Here is a 17,017-nt window from a genome sequence, read left to right as displayed (position 1 = left end):
CCTGGCCACTCCCGACTTGATGCCCCAGGTAGACTACGGATCCTTGCCCGATCTGGCACTTGCTGGCTTTTACGGTGAGGCCTGCCTGGCGCAGGGCTGTTAGCACCCTCCGGAGGTGCTGGAGGTGCTCACTCCACTCTGAACTGAAGACAGCGATGTCGTCCAGATAGGCCGCGCTGAACTGTTCTAGCCCGGCCAGGACCCTATTCACCAGTCTCTGGAAAGTGGCCGGGGCATTTTTCATCCCGAAGGGCATCACGCGGAAGCGGTAGTGCCCATCGGGGGTGGAGAAAGCAGACCGCTCCTTGGCCCCTTCGGTGAGCGCAATCTGCCAGTATCCGCAGGTGAGGTCGAAAGTGCTGAGGAACCGGGCGGCCCCTAGGCGGTCAATGAGTTCGTCGGCTCGTGGAATGGGGTGGGCATCGGCTCGGGTAATGTCATTGAGCCCCCGGTAATCCACGCAGAACCGGAGCTCGGGGGCGACACCGGGGGCCGCTGCCTTCGGAACTAGGACCACGGGGCTGGCCCAGGGACTGTCAGAGGGCTCGATCACCCCCAGGGTTAACATCTTCGAGACTTCAGCTTGAATGCAGGACCGGACCCGGTCAGGAACCCGGTAGGCTCGGTGTCTCACCGGCGGGCTGTCCCCGGTGTCCACATCGTGAACCCACCAGTTGGTGACCCGGGGGTCAGGGAGAAGAGGTCGGAAAATTGTCTGAGGAGCTGGCGGCAGTCCGCTTGTTGCTGGGTAGTGAGGGCTGGGGAGAGGTTCACCCCCTCCACGGAGCCATCCTGCTCCTCGACACACAGGAGGTCCGGGAGGGGATCCGACTCATCTTCGGCCCCGTCATCGGTGGCCAGCAGGAGGCTCAGTTCTGTCCGCACGAAGTGAGGCTTGAGGCGGTTCACGTGCAGGACCCGGAGGGGATCCCGAGGCGACTGGACGTCCACCAAGTAGGTGACTTGACTCTTCCTCTCAACCACTTTGTAGGGCCCAGTCCATCGGTCCTGGAGGGCGCCAGGCTTCACGGGGGCCATGACCCACACCTGCTGGCCCGGCTGGAACTCGACCAGAGTAGCATTCTGGTCGTACCAGCGCTTCATTTCTTCTTGACTCGCCTCCAGGTTGGCCTCGGCCAGTTCTCGGAACCTCCTGGTCTGGTTCCGGAGGGCCAGGACATATTGGAACACATCTCGGGGGGTGGTCTGGGGCGCTGCCTCCCACCCTTCCTTAACCAAACTGAGGGGACCTCGGACGGGGTGCCCATAGAGTAATTCAAAGGGGCTGAACCCTAAGGACTTCTGGGGGACCTCCCGGTAAGCGAACAAGAGGCAGGGGAGCAGGACGTCCCACTTACGCCGGAGGGGCTCTTCTAGGCCAGCGATCATCCCTTTCAAAGTCCTATTAAACCTTTCTACTAGGCCGTTCCCTTGGGGATGGTACGGGGTGGTGAACTTATAGGACACCCCACATTGTTGCCACAGGGACGTCATATACCTTGATATAAAAATAGTGCCGCGATCGCTCACGACCTCGCGGGGGAAACCCACCCTGGAAAAGATCCCCATCAGGGCCCGGCCCACCACGGGGGCCGTAATGGTGCGTAGGGGAATAGCCTCCGGATAGCGGGTGGCGTGGTCTACTAGGACCAAGATGAAACGGTGACCTTGGGAGGTGGGGGGGTCCAGTGGCCCCACGATGTCGATTCCGACTCGTTCGAAGGGGGTACTGACGACCGGGAAGGGTTGGAGGGGAGCCTTGCGCTTCCCCCCACTCTTCCCACTGGCCTGGCACGTGGGGCAGGACTTGCAGTGTGCCTCTACCGCTGCTTTCATCTTAGGCCAATAAAAATGGGTCACGAGACGGCTGTAGGTCTTGTCCTGACCCAGGTGGCCGGCGAGGGGGACGTCGTGGGCTAAGCCCAGGAGGAAATCTCGGAAGCGGAGGGGTACCACCAGTACCCGTCCGGATCCCAGCTCCACCGACTTCTGCTCACTATACAGGATGTTATTCTCCCAATAGATTCGGTGCGTTCCGGTCTGGTCACCTGCGGCTTGGCCCTCGGCCTGGCGCCGCAGCCCGACCAGGGAAGGACAGGTGGCTTGCTCCTGGCAAAATTCTTCCCGGGTGGGCCCGCCCTCGTGGCGCCAATGGGCCAACTCGGGTAGATCCCCCAACTCGGGGACCGGGGCGGGGTTGGATGGTGCGGGTTCGTCGCTGGCGACGGACCCTTCTGATGGGGGAACGGGAGGACCCTCGGCGGGGACGGTACTGGTTTCTTCGACCGGGGGGCTCTCGACTTCTCTCCGGGGAGTGAGTCGGGCTGTCATAGATCGGGTGGTGGCACACACCCACTCGGGGAGTCCCATCATTCCTAGGTGGGCCTTGCGCTCTACGTGCTTCCAGGGAGAACTCTCCAGGTCGTTCCCTAGGAGGCAGTCGACCGGCTGGGAGGTTCTTACGGCCACCTTGAGTTTACCTATCACCCCTCCCCACTCAAATGGCACCAGGGCTACCTGACACATACTTTCCCTATTGTCTGCGGATATTACGGGGCAAAAGACATTGGGGAGGATCTGCTCCTCGGGGACTAGGTGCCTGAGGACACCGGTGATACTGGCCCCGGTGTCCCGCAGGGCCTCTACCTGGTGGCCATTGATCTTGACGAGCTGCCCATATTTCTGTGTGTTGGAGGGTAGGAGGCTACCAGGGATCATTTCCCTATCTCCCAGGGATACTAGGGCCATCGCGGCGGGTTCCCACTCCTCGGCTTCCCCAACCTCCTCCCCCAGGGCTACGTTGGCTATCTGTCTTGCAGGGGGGACTTGGGTGGCCATGGGACACTCTGGGTCATTGGCGTAGTGCCCGGGTTTCTGGCAACGGAAGCATGTGACGGTCACCCGGTGTCCCCGTCTCCCAGGGGGCCCGGTCACTGGTGGAGGGGGCGCCGGGAAAGGTGGAGGTGGTGTCTTCGGGGGGCTAGGCTGGGACTCTCTCAGCCCTCCCTGGTTCCCTCCTCCTCTCTGGCGGGGTGGTCCCTGACTGGCTCGGGGGTACTCTCCTACCATGCCCCGGGAGACCCGGGTGTTGGTCCAGCGGTCGGCCTCCACAGCCAGCTTCCGGGGATCTGTGAGCTTGCTATCCAGCAGATGTTGACGTAGCTCTATGAAGCAGTTCGCAGCCAGATGTTCCCATAACATGAGATCAGTGAGTTCGGCAAGGGTGGTGACTTTGCTGCCCTTGACCCACCCATCGAAGGCCCGACTAAAAAAGTTTACATACTCCACCCAGGTGGTGCCCGGGATCTTCCTGCAGTCCCGGAACCGTTGGCGGTACATTTCTGGGGTGAGGCCGTATCTTGTGAGGAGAGCCTCTTTCATGTGGCTGTAGGAGGTCTGTAGGGAGAGGGGTAGGTCGAGCAGGGTGTCCCTTCCTTCGCTCAGAAACCGCCCCCACAACCCCGCCCCCCAGTCCTTCTGTGGGATCCGATGGGAGGTCATGGCGACCTCGTAGGCCCGAAACCATTGCTGAATGTCATCGTTTTTATAATATTCCTTGACCACATCCTTGGGGATGTGGACCTTCTGTTCCGCTGGGGGGGCCGTCTCTCGGTTTCCCGAGGGCCTCCCGTCCTCATTTCGGGCCTTGAGCTCGAGTTCCTTTAAGCTGCGTTCGTGCTCCAGTTGGAGCTTCCTTCCTTCGTGCTCCCGTTGGAGCTTCTTTTCTTCCAGTTTGCCTTGTACGCGCATTTGCTCTACCGCTAGCTTTTTCTCCGCTAGCTTCAATTCGCCCTCGATTTTGAGTTTGGCTAACTCGCGTTCATGACTGCGGCTTCTCTCTCTGTCCGCGAGTTCTTCCGGGGATAGGCCCCCGTCTGGTACTATGCCTCGCACCTGATTGTCGTTGCTTTCACTTGGAGGGGGTTCGGCTTCGTCGGGGCGCTCTCCCGTGCCTTCCGGGCGGAAGGCCCCGGTCTCCACCCAAGTTTTCAGTGCTTTCTGCAAGTCTTCCTTAGTGTTGAGGACAGTGGTAGCGATTTTAAGTTCTTTGCAAAATTGCTTTAGCTCTTTGTGTGTATATTCTTCTAGATGCTCCACCTGGAACACTCTGTTGGCGTTGGTTTCTGCGGAGCTCATGGCGCTTCCTTCTGCCATCTTTGTTGGTCGTGCGTCCGTTGTTCACTGTACGATCTCTAGGTGATGGGCCCGAATCCCGTCGCTTGCCACCAATGTTAGACGGCGACCTCAGAGGAGCCCGGAAAGGGGTCCTGACTACCCTGAGACCCACCCTCAAAGTATCGTAGCCGGGCACTGGCGGGAGATTCCCCAGGGGGAGGAATCTCGCAACTAGGATCGTACTCCTGGCACCACACGACACAGAGTGACCACACTGGGTATTCTCAGAAAACAAGCTTTATCAAATAGGTATCACTGCAAATATGTACAAGGTGAGCACGGGCTCAAGAGTCTCGGAAAGGTAGGGGGTAGCGGGACAGTCTCTGGTAACGGTTCAAAGCGGGGACGTATCCGGCGCACAGCTCACAATCCTCGAGCTGGGGGATACGTGGACGGAGTCGGGGTCCGGCGGGACCGTGAGAGTCTGGGGGAGCCGCGAGTCACTCAGCGGGCTCAGGTACAAGTTCGGAGGTCTTACGATCTTCAAGGAGCCGCGAGTCACTCAGCAGGGCTCAGGTACAAGTTCGGAGGTCTTACGATCTTCAGGGAGCCGCGAGTCACTCAGCAGGGCTCAGGTACAAGTTCGGAGGTCTTACGATCTTCAGGGAGCCGCGAGTCACTCAGCAGGGCTCAGGTACAAGTTCGGAGGTCTTACGATCTTCAGGGAGCCGCGAGTCACTCAGCAGGGCTCAGGTGGGTTCAGGTTCCAGGAGCCGCGACCACGTCGGCAGGCTCTCGTTGTTCCAGCGTCGAATCTGCCGGACAGTCTCAGAGCACCCCTTGTTATAGGTCGACCCCTCTTTGATGTCCGGAGTCTGTGCAGGCAGGGGTCTTGTCACCTGGGGCCGCTTGTCGGGGTTTCCTGCTATTGTCTTTTGATCCTTTCAGGGCCGGGTCGGGAGGAGTCCCAGACACCCAGCAGGCACGGAGCCAGCCCGCAGGGAGGCCGGAGGGCCGATCGAAACCCATCGTCCCAGGGGAGTTCAGAGGTGCGATAGAAACTGCTCCTCCCTCTCGCATCCCCTGGAAGCGTGATGTCCTCCAGCCGGAGTGGCGCCTCGAGGCCCGGGTCGCGCTGGGGCCGGGCGGCCATCTTGTTGCATGGAGTGGGCACGCGGGCCCGGGGTGGCCGAAAGGAGGGAGGCCATGGACGGGGATGTCCGGGGTTGGTGCGGGTGTCCGGGTGGGAAGGGTCGGCTGGGCCGTGTGCTTGGGCTGCAGGTACCAGGTTTCGGTGGTGCGGGGGCACGGAGGGCCATTCTACGAGGCCGGGTCCAACAAGGTTCTTGTCCTGTCTTGTTGGTTGATGCAGCACTAGTCGCTGTCGTGCCTACTGGCACATTCTGCACTCCCCCTGATTTGGACACTTTAACCTCTTCTGTGCCCATGACGAGATAGTCTCGTCATGGAGCACGGTCGCGCTGTGCCCATGATGAGACTATCTCGTCATGAAACCCGCCCACTAAGGAAACGCCCGGCACAGGAGGGGGAAAGGGCGTGGCACCGAAGGGGCTAAACTGTGCCACCTGCTTCCTGGCCTTTTCTACTGCACCCCCCTCATCCAACAAAGCCCCACAGACAACTGCCTGGAACCAGGTTCCTGCCTTAGCTAACCAGGGAAGTACAGCTGCCAAACTGGCTACCAAATCTGGATTCCCGGGTGCACTACCGAATGGGCTTTCGCATACCACTGATACTACCTGAGTCAGTGCCACAGGGTTGGTTGCTGGCACCACCGTAACTGGTTGACTGTCCCCGGTAGCTCCTGGTGGAACAACTGCTGGTATTGGCCCACTCCCCCCAGCTGTTGGGACCTTCACTGCTGGCGCCGAAGGACCAGCAGCCTCTGTATCCAATGCCCTTGGGGCGAAGGGGTCCTACCCCCACTCGCTTGGTTCTAGACCTCTTTGGCAGCTCTAGGGGCTACCCCTGCCCATCTGGGCCTCTCCTCAGCCCCTTCCTGCCCCTCCACTCGTCTCCGTAAATCCTCTAAGGACTGCCCCATATCCTCCATCTTCTGCATCATCGTTTCCATGCACTCTTCCATTCACGAGCGCTTTTCACCCTTCTGTGCCTTTGGAGCCATCATGCAGCACTCGTGCTCCACAGACTCCCAAAGTGCAGATGTCGAATAAAATTCTACTATTTCTGATAACCAATCCGCATCAACCACAAAAATCACTGATCCTTAAATCTAAATAATGCCCTTACTACCACTTGTGAATGCAGTGATTACACCACAAGCTCCCACAAACCACTGATCACCCAAGACTACGTAGTGTGCTAAATAATCTCCCACAAACCACTGACTGCCCAAACCAAATAGTGGTTCTAGTGCCACTGTTGAAGGCTACAACTGAAACTCCACACCGCCTTACTTAAAGAGAATGTAGTAAGGAAGTCCATGCTGGTTGATGTAGTTCAGGAGGTTTTATTGTAGTTAGTTACATGTTCTGTAGATCAGCCCCACCAGGAGAAGCCAGCATGCTGCTCAGCCTGCTCTCACCCGTGACTTCTCCTCACAGGCTCCCAACATTCCTAAGCGAGTCATCACTGCAACATTCCACTGCCTGAGTAGATGCTTAACATGGTATGACATTAACATGGACAAGATACTAGGATACTACAGAGAAACCAGCTCAAAGTTTCAAAAAATAATTCCCCTGCTGAGCGGAGAGCACAGGAAAAACACACCACCCCTTTCCCTCACCTTAAATCTATAAAATCAGCGCGTGCCTCAAGATGCAGCTGAAGCCACCACTACAGCACCAATAGTGCGGGCCGGAGAGTATTCACTCAACCAGCGTGGCTCTCAGAGTGCCGTGAGACCACACCACAGCTGATCAATCTCTCCAACTGCCGATCGACTGCTGATGCTCCGACGCTGTACGTGCAATGAAGAAAAGAGGAGAGAGTGTCTTCATCCTGGAGACACGACCTGGCGTGGGGATATTGCTGTGGAGCGGCAAAGGAAAATACCGTCCCGCCACTCCACAGCCCCTTTTATTCCCCCCCCCATGAGGAAAAGCGGCTGCATCGGGCTTCTGGGCTTGTGCTGCCCATCGTTTGTGCCCCGGAAGCACTTGAGTGCATCCGAGTCAAGCCTGTGGTGCCCAATCAGGGTGAGAGGCAGGGAGGGCGTCGGCTACGCCACCAGCCCCTTCGTTACCCACCGGGACTGACACAACCGCCAAAGGTGCGGTGTGCCCGAGTCCCGATTGGTGCCTTTACATTGAATTCAGCACATTAAAAAAGTATAGATTCTGCCTTGGGTACGGGGTCAGTAAGCGCAGAGGCGTAATCAAAGGTGTGGCTGCAAAGAGCAAAGAGCAAAATATTCTGTAACTATTTTGTTGATCTCTCACCATCAGGTGACTACATATAAGATAAAACACAGGAAAAAACAAAAGTTAAACCAATCAGTGGAAAATGCACTATTATATGTTTTGAAATCTGTATTGGTTAATGTGATCACTACAGATGTATATAAGTGTGCAACCAGAGGCCCACAGAATGTCATTCTGACGATGCAGCACGGAAAAGCCACTTGTGTATTTTAGCGCTAGGAGGTCCCTGAAAGCACGGTGAATGATTGAACGTGCATTATACACACCATCACAAGACATTTGGCTTACAGATAAAAAATCTTCTAAGCGTGGGTTTTATTAATACGCAGACTACACCTAGTACAAACATGTTTTATATCTGTCCTTTAAAAGCACGCTCTGCACAGCTCAGCTTGGAACTCCCTTACAGTACCTCCAAAAAGAAAAGATCCTGTCATCAGAGAGCTGCAGGGGATTCCATGGGTTAACGCCCCCCAAGCAGCTTTTACGGGAAACAGCCATTGCAACGGGCTTGTTGCACGGGGTAGAAGATGTTGGAGTTAACGCCAACACCATCCCTACTGTTGCACTCACTGGAGTTGGAATAGTGAATTCTACTATTCCAACTTCCAGCGCACCCCGACAGCAAGTCGGGGTAAAGGTATGCGTTGTAAGAGAATGCGTTGTAACGTCATACACCCAGCCTTTACATTTGCCAGGTAACCAATTGCACACATTTACATTTCTTTGGGAAGCGACACCCTGACAAGAAGGCGTATTTCCTTTTATGCCCCTCCCTCCCTCCCGCGTCCAGCACAGGAGACTCCCTTGCAGGTCAGCTGGGAATCTAAATTGTGGAAATAAACGTGTGTTCTTTAGCTCAGAGGCAGAAAATACTGACACATGCCGCCCGTTAAGACATTCCTCTGGACAACGGACTTTAGGGCTAATTTACGGACCATCCTTACGGACACGGTTACCCCTGCTGCCTCTCCCTCTGCTCCCCTGGGGCAGCCTCTCAGGGTGCACAGTACCCCCACTTTCTTCCAGTCTCTGCTCTCCCCTGCTGCCTGTCTCTCCCAGCCCACCCCCCTCCCTCTCAGTGTGCACAGTACCCCCACTCTCTGACAGTCTCTACTCGCCCCTGCTGCCTGTCTATCCCTGCCCCCCCCCCCGGGCTCCTCTAAGTGTGCACAGTACCCCCACTCTCTGCCAGCCTCTGCTCTTCCGTGATGCCTGTCTCTCCCAGCCACCCCCCCCCAGCCCCGGGGCCCCTCTAAGTGTGCACAGTACCCCCACTCTCTGGCAGCCTCTGCCCTCCCCTGCTGCCTGTCACTCCATGCCCCCGCGCCCCGGGGCCCTCTCTCAGTGTGCACAGTACCCCCACTCTCTTCCAGTCTCTGCTCTCCCCTACTGTCTCTCTCCCTCTCCCCCGCCCTCCCCTCTCAATGTGCACTGCCCCCCACTCTCTGCCTGCCCCAGCTCTCCCCTGCTACCTCTCTCCCTCAAGAGCCCCCTCAGTGTGTACTCACCTCCGACCCCTGACTGCTCGTCTCAGCCCTCCCCGCCGCCTCTCTTGCACACCCTCACAGTGTGCATTGCACACTCATACCCGTCCCTCCTCCCGACTCTGCCAGCCTCAGGTGTCCCCTGTTGCCTGTTCCCCTCTCTCCCTCAAGCGCGCCCCCTCAGTGTGCATTACACAATCACCTCCGACCCCTGACTCTGTCAGCCTCAGGTCTCCCCTGCTACCTCTCTCCCTCAAGAGCCCCCTCAGTGTGTACTCACCTCCGACCCCTGACTGCTCGTCTCAGCCCTCCCCGTCGCCTCTCTCTTGCACACCCTCACAGTGTGCATTGCACACTCATACCCGTCCCTCCTCCCGACTCTGCCAGCCTCAGGTGTCCCCTGTTGCCTGTTCCCCTCTCTCCCTCAAGCGCGCCCCCTCAGTGTGCATTACACAATCACCTCCGACCCCTGACTCTGTCAGCCTCAGGTCTCCCCTGCTACCTCTCTCCCTCAAGAGCCCCCTCAGTGTGTACTCACCTCCGACCCCTGACTGCTCGTCTCAGCCCTCCCCGCCGCCTCTCTTGCACACCCTCACAGTGTGCATTGCACACTCATACCCGTCCCTCCTCCCGACTCTGCCAGCCTCAGGTGTCCCCTGTTGCCTGTTCCCCTCTCTCCCTCAAGCGCGCTCCCTCAGTGTGCATTACACAATCACCTCCGACCCCTGACTCTGCCAGCCTCAGCTCTCCCCTGCTACCTCTCTCCCTCAAGAGCCCCCTCAGTGTGTACTCACCTCCGACCCCTGACTGCTCGTCTCAGCCCTCCCCGCCGCCTCTCTCTTGCACACCCTCACAGTGTGCATTGCACACTCATACCCGTCCCTCCTCCCGACTCTGCCAGCCTCAGGTGTCCCCTGTTGCCTGTTCCCCTCTCTCCCTCAAGCGCGCCCCCTCAGTGTGCATTACACAATCACCTCCGACCCCTGACTCTGTCAGCCTCAGGTCTCCCCTGCTACCTCTCTCCCTCAAGAGCCCCCTCAGTGTGTACTCACCTCCGACCCCTGACTGCTCGTCTCAGCCCTCCCCGCCGCCTCTCTCTTGCACACCCTCACAGTGTGCATTGCACACTCATACCCGTCTCTCCTCCCGACTCTGCCAGCCTCAGGTGTCCCCTGTTGCCTGTTCCCCTCTCTCCCTCAAGCGCGCTCCCTCAGTGTGCATTACACAATCACCTCCGACCCCTGACTCTGCCAGCCTCAGCTCTCCCCTGCTACCTCTCTCCCTCAAGAGCCCCCTCAGTGTGTACTCACCTCCGACCCCTGACTGCTCGTCTCAGCCCTCCCCGCCGCCTCTCTCTTGCACACCCTCACAGTGTGCATTGCACACTCATACCCGTCCCTCCTCCCGACTCTGCCAGCCTCAGGTGTCCCCTGTTGCCTGTTCCCCTCTCTCCCTCAAGCGCGCCCCCTCAGTGTGCATTACACAATCACCTCCGACCCCTGACTCTGTCAGCCTCAGGTCTCCCCTGCTACCTCTCTCCCTCAAGAGCCCCCTCAGTGTGTACTCACCTCCGACCCCTGACTGCTCGTCTCAGCCCTCCCCGCCGCCTCTCTCTTGCACACCCTCACAGTGTGCATTGCACACTCATACCCGTCCCTCCTCCCGACTCTGCCAGCCTCAGGTGTCCCCTGTTGCCTATTCCCCTCTCTCCCTCAAGCGCGCCCCCTCAGTGTGCATTACACAATCACCTCCGACCCCTGACTCTATCAGCCTCAGCTCTCCCCTGCTACCTCTCTCCCTCAAGAGCCCCCTCAGTGTGTACTCACCTCCGACCCCTGACTGCTCGTCTCAGCCCTCCCCGCCGCCTCTCTCTTGCACACCCTCACAGTGTGCATTGCACACTCATACCCGTCCCTCCTCCCGACTCTGCCAGCCTCAGGTGTCCCCTGTTGCCTGTTCCCCTCTCTCCCTCAAGCGCGCCCCCTCAGTGTGCATTACACAATCTCCTCCGACCCCTGACTCTGCCAGCCTCGGCTCCGCCCCTGCTACCTCTCTCCCTCAAGAGCCCCCTCAGTGTGTACTCACCTCCGACCCCTGACTGCTCGTCTCAGCCCTCCCCGCCGCCTCTCTCTTGCACACCCTCACAGTGTGCATTGCACACTCGTACCCGTCCCTCCTCCCGACTCTGCCAGCCTCAGGTGTCCCCTGTTGCCTGTTCTCCTCTCTCCCTCAAGCGCGCCCCCTCAGTGTGCATTACACAATCACATCCGACTACTGACTCTGTCAGCCTCAGCTCTCCCCTGCTACCTCTCTCCCTCAAGAGCCCCCTCAGTGTGTACTCACCTCCGACCCCTGACTGCTCGTCTCAGCCCTCCCCGCCGCCTCTCTCTTGCACACCCTCACAGTGTGCATTGCACACTCATACCCGTCCCTCCTCCCGACTCTGCCAGCCTCAGGTGTCCCCTGTTGCCTGTTCCCCTCTCTCCCTCAAGCGCGCCCCCTCAGTGTGCATTACACAATCACCTCCGACCCCTGACTCTATCAGCCTCAGCTCTCCCCTGCTACCTCTCTCCCTCAAGAGCCCCCTCAGTGTGTAGTCACCTCCGACCCCTGACTGCTCGTCTCAGCCCTCCCCGCCGCCTCTCTCTTGCACACCCTCACAGTGTGCATTGCACACTCATACCCGTCCCTCCTCCCGACTCTGCCAGCCTCAGGTGTCCCCTGTTGCCTGTTCCCCTCTCTCCCTCAAGCGCGCCCCCTCAGTGTGCATTACACAATCTCCTCCGACCCCTGACTCTGCCAGCCTCGGCTCCGCCCCTGCTACCTCTCTCCCTCAAGAGCCCCCTCAGTGTGTACTCACCTCCGACCCCTGACTGCTCGTCTCAGTCCTCCCCGCCGACTCTCTCTTGCACACCCTCACAGTGTGCATTGCACACTCATACCCGTCCCTCCTCCCGACTCTGCCAGCCTCAGGTGTCCCCTGTTGCCTGTTCTCCTCTCTCCCTCAAGCGCGCCCCCTCAGTGTGCATTACACAATCACCTCCGACCCCTGACTCTGCCAGCCTCGGCTCTCCCCTGCTACCTCTCTCCCTCAAGAGCCCCCTCAGTGTGTACTCACCTCCGACCCCTGACTGCTCGTCTCAGCCCTCCCCGCCGCCTCTCTCTTGCACACCCTCACAGTGTGCATTGCGCACTCATACCCGTCCCTTCTCCCGACTCTGCCAGCCTCAGGTGTCCCCTGTTGCCTGTTCCCCTCTCTCCCTCAAGCGCGCCCCCTCAGTGTGCATTACACAATCACCTCCGACCCCTGACTCTGCCAGCCTCGGCTCTCCCCTGCTGCCTGCCTCTCTCTCACTCCCTCACAGTGTGCATTGCACTCTCACGCTCGTCCCTTCAGTCTCTGCCAGTCTGAGCTCTCCCCTGCTGCCTGTTCCCCTCTCTCCCTTAAGTGCCCTCCCCTCAGTGTGCATTGCACTCTCACCCCGGCTCTGCCATCCTCAGCTCTCCCCCGCTGCCTGTCTCCTCTGCCCCCCTGGGCCCCTCTCAGAGTGCACAGTACACCCACTCTCTGCCAGTCTCAGCTCTCTCCTGGATTCCCTCTCAGTGTGCATTGCACTCTCACCCCGCTCTGCCAGCCTCAGCTGTCCCCTGCACCCCCTCTCAGTGTGCATTGCACTCTCACGCTCGTCCCTTCCGGCTCTGCAATCCTGAGCTCTCCCCTGCTGACTGTTCCCCTCTCTCCCTCAAGTGCCCTCCCCCAGTGTGCATTGCACTCTCACCCCCGCTCCGCCAGCCTCAGCTGTCCCCTGCACCCCCTCTCAGTGTGCATTGCGCCCTGCTCCCTTGCCCCCTCCCTGACTGTTTGCCCCTTCCGCTGCCCCCTCCCCTGGCTCTGCCAGGCTGACATCCTCCCTGCACCAGGAGTCTTTCATTCCGCGGACCGGCTCAGGACGAGCAGCTGCCGCCGCCTCCAGCATCAGACGCAGCGGATCCTTCCCCGGCCCCAGCCTTTCACGGGCCCCCGAGCCCCCCAACCGGACCCCTGGAGGGGACCCCTTGGTACCGGCGCATGCCAGGAGTGATGCCCGGAGTGGACTTCTGTGCCAGCCTAGACCATTGAACCCCGAGCATTGGGATGCCCTGTGCCCTGGAGCCCGGATGCTGCGCCCCCCGAGACTGCCTCGCAGCAGCCCCCGGCAGTAGGCACCTTCCCCTCGGTGGGTGAGCGGTGACCGCAGCGCAGGATGTGCCCCAGCGCCCGGGGCAGGGCTCCGCTGCCAGCCCGCACCCCTGCCCTGCTCCTCAGCCTGGCAGCCCGAGCTCTCCTGCTGTGCCACGGTAAGTGTGGGTTCACTCGGGGGAGGGGGTGTGTCTGAAGGGCCGGAGGGGGTACCCCGGCTGCCTTGGCTGTAGCCCCTCACCCCGAACCTTGGCCTCTTGCCCGACCCTCCTTGTTTCACTTCGGGGCGCCTCCGTATTTCACTGATTTGTGTCTATGTTGGAAATGCTGGGACATATTGATAGGACAAGTTATGCACGCCCCCTCCCAGGGGCCCCCCAGTGTACCCCAGCAGTGCAAACTTTGCCATCATTCTTCTGACAGGCAAGCCTGGGAGCTCTCGAAGCCACACACACACACACACACTGATTCTTTTCACCCTCCACAGTACACGCGCCACGATGTACGAAGACCTGGCGGCGACAAAGCACACTTGGAAATGCGTTATTTTGTGATATATAGCGCTAGGTGCGGGTGAAAGGCACTTCAGAGAGCGGCGTGGAGTACAGGAGGGCATTGGGTACAGAGCTCCCAGGGACCAGAGAGAGGGCTCGGAGTCAGCTAGAACAGTGCGACTTCTGACAGGTGCATTCACATAGCGCCAAAGCTGCGCTCGGTGAGTCCAGCGCTTTATTATCCGGATTTCTGGCCTCTGTCCTGGTGTTTAGAGCGTTAATTAGATTGGTAGAACGAGAGCCCCATGTGCTTCTTGGATAACGGGGTGCCCCTCCTTCGGGGAGGGGGTCGCATGCTGTGACAGGTTGAATTATTTTTCTTTTATAAGTGTCATCCTTTCCAACACATGGGCGCACACACCAGTCTGTCACGCACACACACGCACACAAGGTGTACAACGCTGACCGCAGGGCTGTAAATGTAAATGTGCAGTTATTTATATAGCGCAAATAACCAACCGGTCTCTAAGCGCTTGCTTAGGGAACCCGTCCTGGTATTCCTCTGTGAGATAACCCAGCAGGGCATCCACAAGGTGAAAGCCAGGCATCCCGCCGCGAGGGGCCATTGTGGAGATTAAGCAATCTATTGCCCAGAGTTGCAGAGTGTGAACCCATGAAACGAGTATGCACTGGAGCGAGAATTATCAGTCCATGGACAATTTATGGACTCAAGACCCAGCCGAGTCCCGGGTCCCGGGCTGACCTCTGCTTCCAGGTCTGCCTACTCTAACCAGTGAGCCACACTTCTCCACAGACCGCAGGGCTGTGACGCTGGAAGTGTCGTTTACTCTTCTAACTTCAAGAACCTGAGCTGTCTCTGACTCCGTGGCATGCACGGGGGTCAGGTGGGAGCAGGGGCGTCGCTGCTTCACCACTCACGCACCACGGCCGTTGTGTGCACGGATCACCACTCGAGACATGCAAGGCAGAGACTCACACGCACAAACGCGCAGACAGATACACTCACACACGCCCTCAAAACATACAGACACACGCACACATGTACTATCGGCCACACACACGCCCCCAAACGTACACACGCCCACACACGCACAAACACACATGTACACGCCCACAGACACGAGCGGGCACAGACACACATCGGCCAAACTCACACCCACATACACACACGCCCCCACACATACACACGCCCACACACACGTGCACAGTCACACACATGTACACGCCCACGCACACCTACAGACACACGCGCACAGTCACACACACCTGCTCCTATCACCTCCCCTCCTCCAGCCCCGCAGTAAGTGGGTTTTGACCCTCAGGAGGTAAGATTTTGGGAATCCTCTGCGTGCAGACAGCGGTGCGGGGGGGAGAGTTCCAGAAGATCGCAATGTGTGCACGTGCTACAGGTTGCACAGGTGAATTCATGCGTGTTCGGTGGGGGCACGATTTAGGGGGAGTCGAATGACTCCACCAATGAGCGGATTCCGCAGAAGACGTGTTGTCTCTGTCTCGGGGTGCACGAACCCCGCGAGCTGCAGTTTGCACTGAAAGAGCGCCCCGATGTTTGAAGCCTCAACGCAGCACCGAACGTGCAACACATTGTGAAAGCTGGATCGAGGCGGAAGGAGTGATTCGGGGTGCCGGGTCACCGCTTGGAGGGAGGAGTAACTCAGTCTCCAAGATGTCTGTGACCCGCGACGTGCGCGGGCGCTTCGAGGTAATCGCTAGCGCGATGAAACGGCTCCAGGCACATACGCTACAGGTGTACTCTCCTAGGCGCCGGGCCTCAGACTTCCTCAGCGATAACTCCACCCCCGCCCCCCCCGCTGGGCGACGCACTGATCCCTACTCCCCCTCAATGGGCACCCACTCATCTTCACACTCCCTCACTGGGCCACCCAATGACCCGCCTTCGCGGGTGCCCCGCCCCTCGCTGGTGCCTCCTCATCGGCACTCGCCGTGGAACACTCACAGTGCCGAGGCACTTGGCCCACCCCCACCCCACCCCCAGAGCTCCTTAAGTTCTGTGGGTGCCGCTATCAGTGATCAGCGAACCCCACAACGCGTGCATGAACACTTAGTGTCCGTGCTGCAAACTTGCGCACTCCTCCCCACAATGGGGGGGGGGGGGCACTATTCTGATCTCCCACGTGTCTCCCGCACTCACTGCCAGGGACGCATAGCGTGCCTCTTCCACTTGTGCACACATTGTCTGGGCCTCTCTCTGTGCACCAGCGTCCCTCGTCTGTGCCACGCCGTGGCACACACTCTGGTACCAGAGCCCCATTGTGCTGCGCGGCCCTCAGGGTCCCGGAATCGACCCGTGCCACGCTGTGTGGTGTGTGACCAGCGTCCGCGCTAGGCATGGGCAGTGTGGGCAGCTGACCAGGGCGTGGCACTCAGCCCACCAGCATGGGGCCCGCAGCAGTGCAACACACCGCCAGCCCTGTTGTACTGCTGCCGATTCAGTTAAAAGAAAGGAGTCTTTTTGCAATTGGGCCCATGGGCTCTCCATGGGCCTCCTACTCCCTGGGCTTCTTATTCTTACACAGGGCTTTAAGTGTGCCGGGTCTCACTGGTGCTCAGCACCGGCAGTTTTTTACAGGGGGCCTCGAAACTGGTCTCTATTGTGCTGTGTTTTGTGCCCTGGCACAGGCGGTCCGTTTTTTTCGGACTGCAGTGACATAAAGGCACATGGATTTGCGCGTGCTCACACTGCTCACTTCTCACTAGGGAAGGAGTTACGGCATGAATGATTGTAGGGGAAGGGAAACCCTTTAAAGAGGGTCGTTTTCTCTCTGGATTTCCCTTTTCTTTTTGAAACTCAGGAGCAGCAACATTGTCGTGGTGTCACCAGGGCTCTAAGTGGAAGCTTTTCCAATATTATATACAAGCCATAGTTGATGCTTATTTATTCTATGCAGCTAACAACCATTGACAAAGCCAATAGCCCTGACTTGCTGTAGGTATGATGTTACTTGTTGTATTATATATCTGGATGCAATAAAAAAAAACTGCAAAATACAAGTCGGGCAGCACACTATGCTAAGCACAGATTTTTAATTTACGTGTTTTTAAGCCACGCTCTTAATTACATTAGCCACGCCCTTTGAGAGACCCCCCAGTTTTTTCACCCCACTTAAAGCCCTGGTCTTAGGGATGGTGTCCCAGTTGCAAGTAGACGGATCTTGCAGGGTTGTCCTGCATTCTGGCCTCCTGCCTGGCGGCCTTCAGAGGCACTGCGGGCGCCCATTGTCAGCACTCAGCACAGCAGGGGTGTCAGCCCCGAGCAACTCTCACATCTTCAGC

General features: G+C 58.7%; 1 protein-coding gene across 1 annotated transcript in view; it reads left to right on the top strand.

The window, feature by feature from the left end:
* Positions 1 to 12,892: 12,892 nt before the first annotated feature.
* The window catches only part of LOC146783173 (transmembrane protein 132D-like), a 1,969,967-nt gene continuing 1,965,842 nt past the window's right edge, over positions 12,893 to 17,017 (top strand). Inside the window, exon 1 of the mRNA XM_085636467.1 lies at positions 12,893 to 13,348. Coding sequence (XP_085492593.1) covers positions 13,255 to 13,348 — 94 coding nt within the window. The 5' untranslated portion in view covers positions 12,893 to 13,254. The remainder of the gene's footprint in view (positions 13,349 to 17,017) is intronic.

Source organism: Triturus cristatus, chromosome 11 (assembly GCF_964204655.1).
Source record: "Triturus cristatus chromosome 11, aTriCri1.1, whole genome shotgun sequence".
Taxonomy (NCBI): Eukaryota; Metazoa; Chordata; class Amphibia; order Caudata; family Salamandridae; genus Triturus; species Triturus cristatus.
This window is presented reverse-complemented; position numbering and strand designations above follow the sequence as displayed.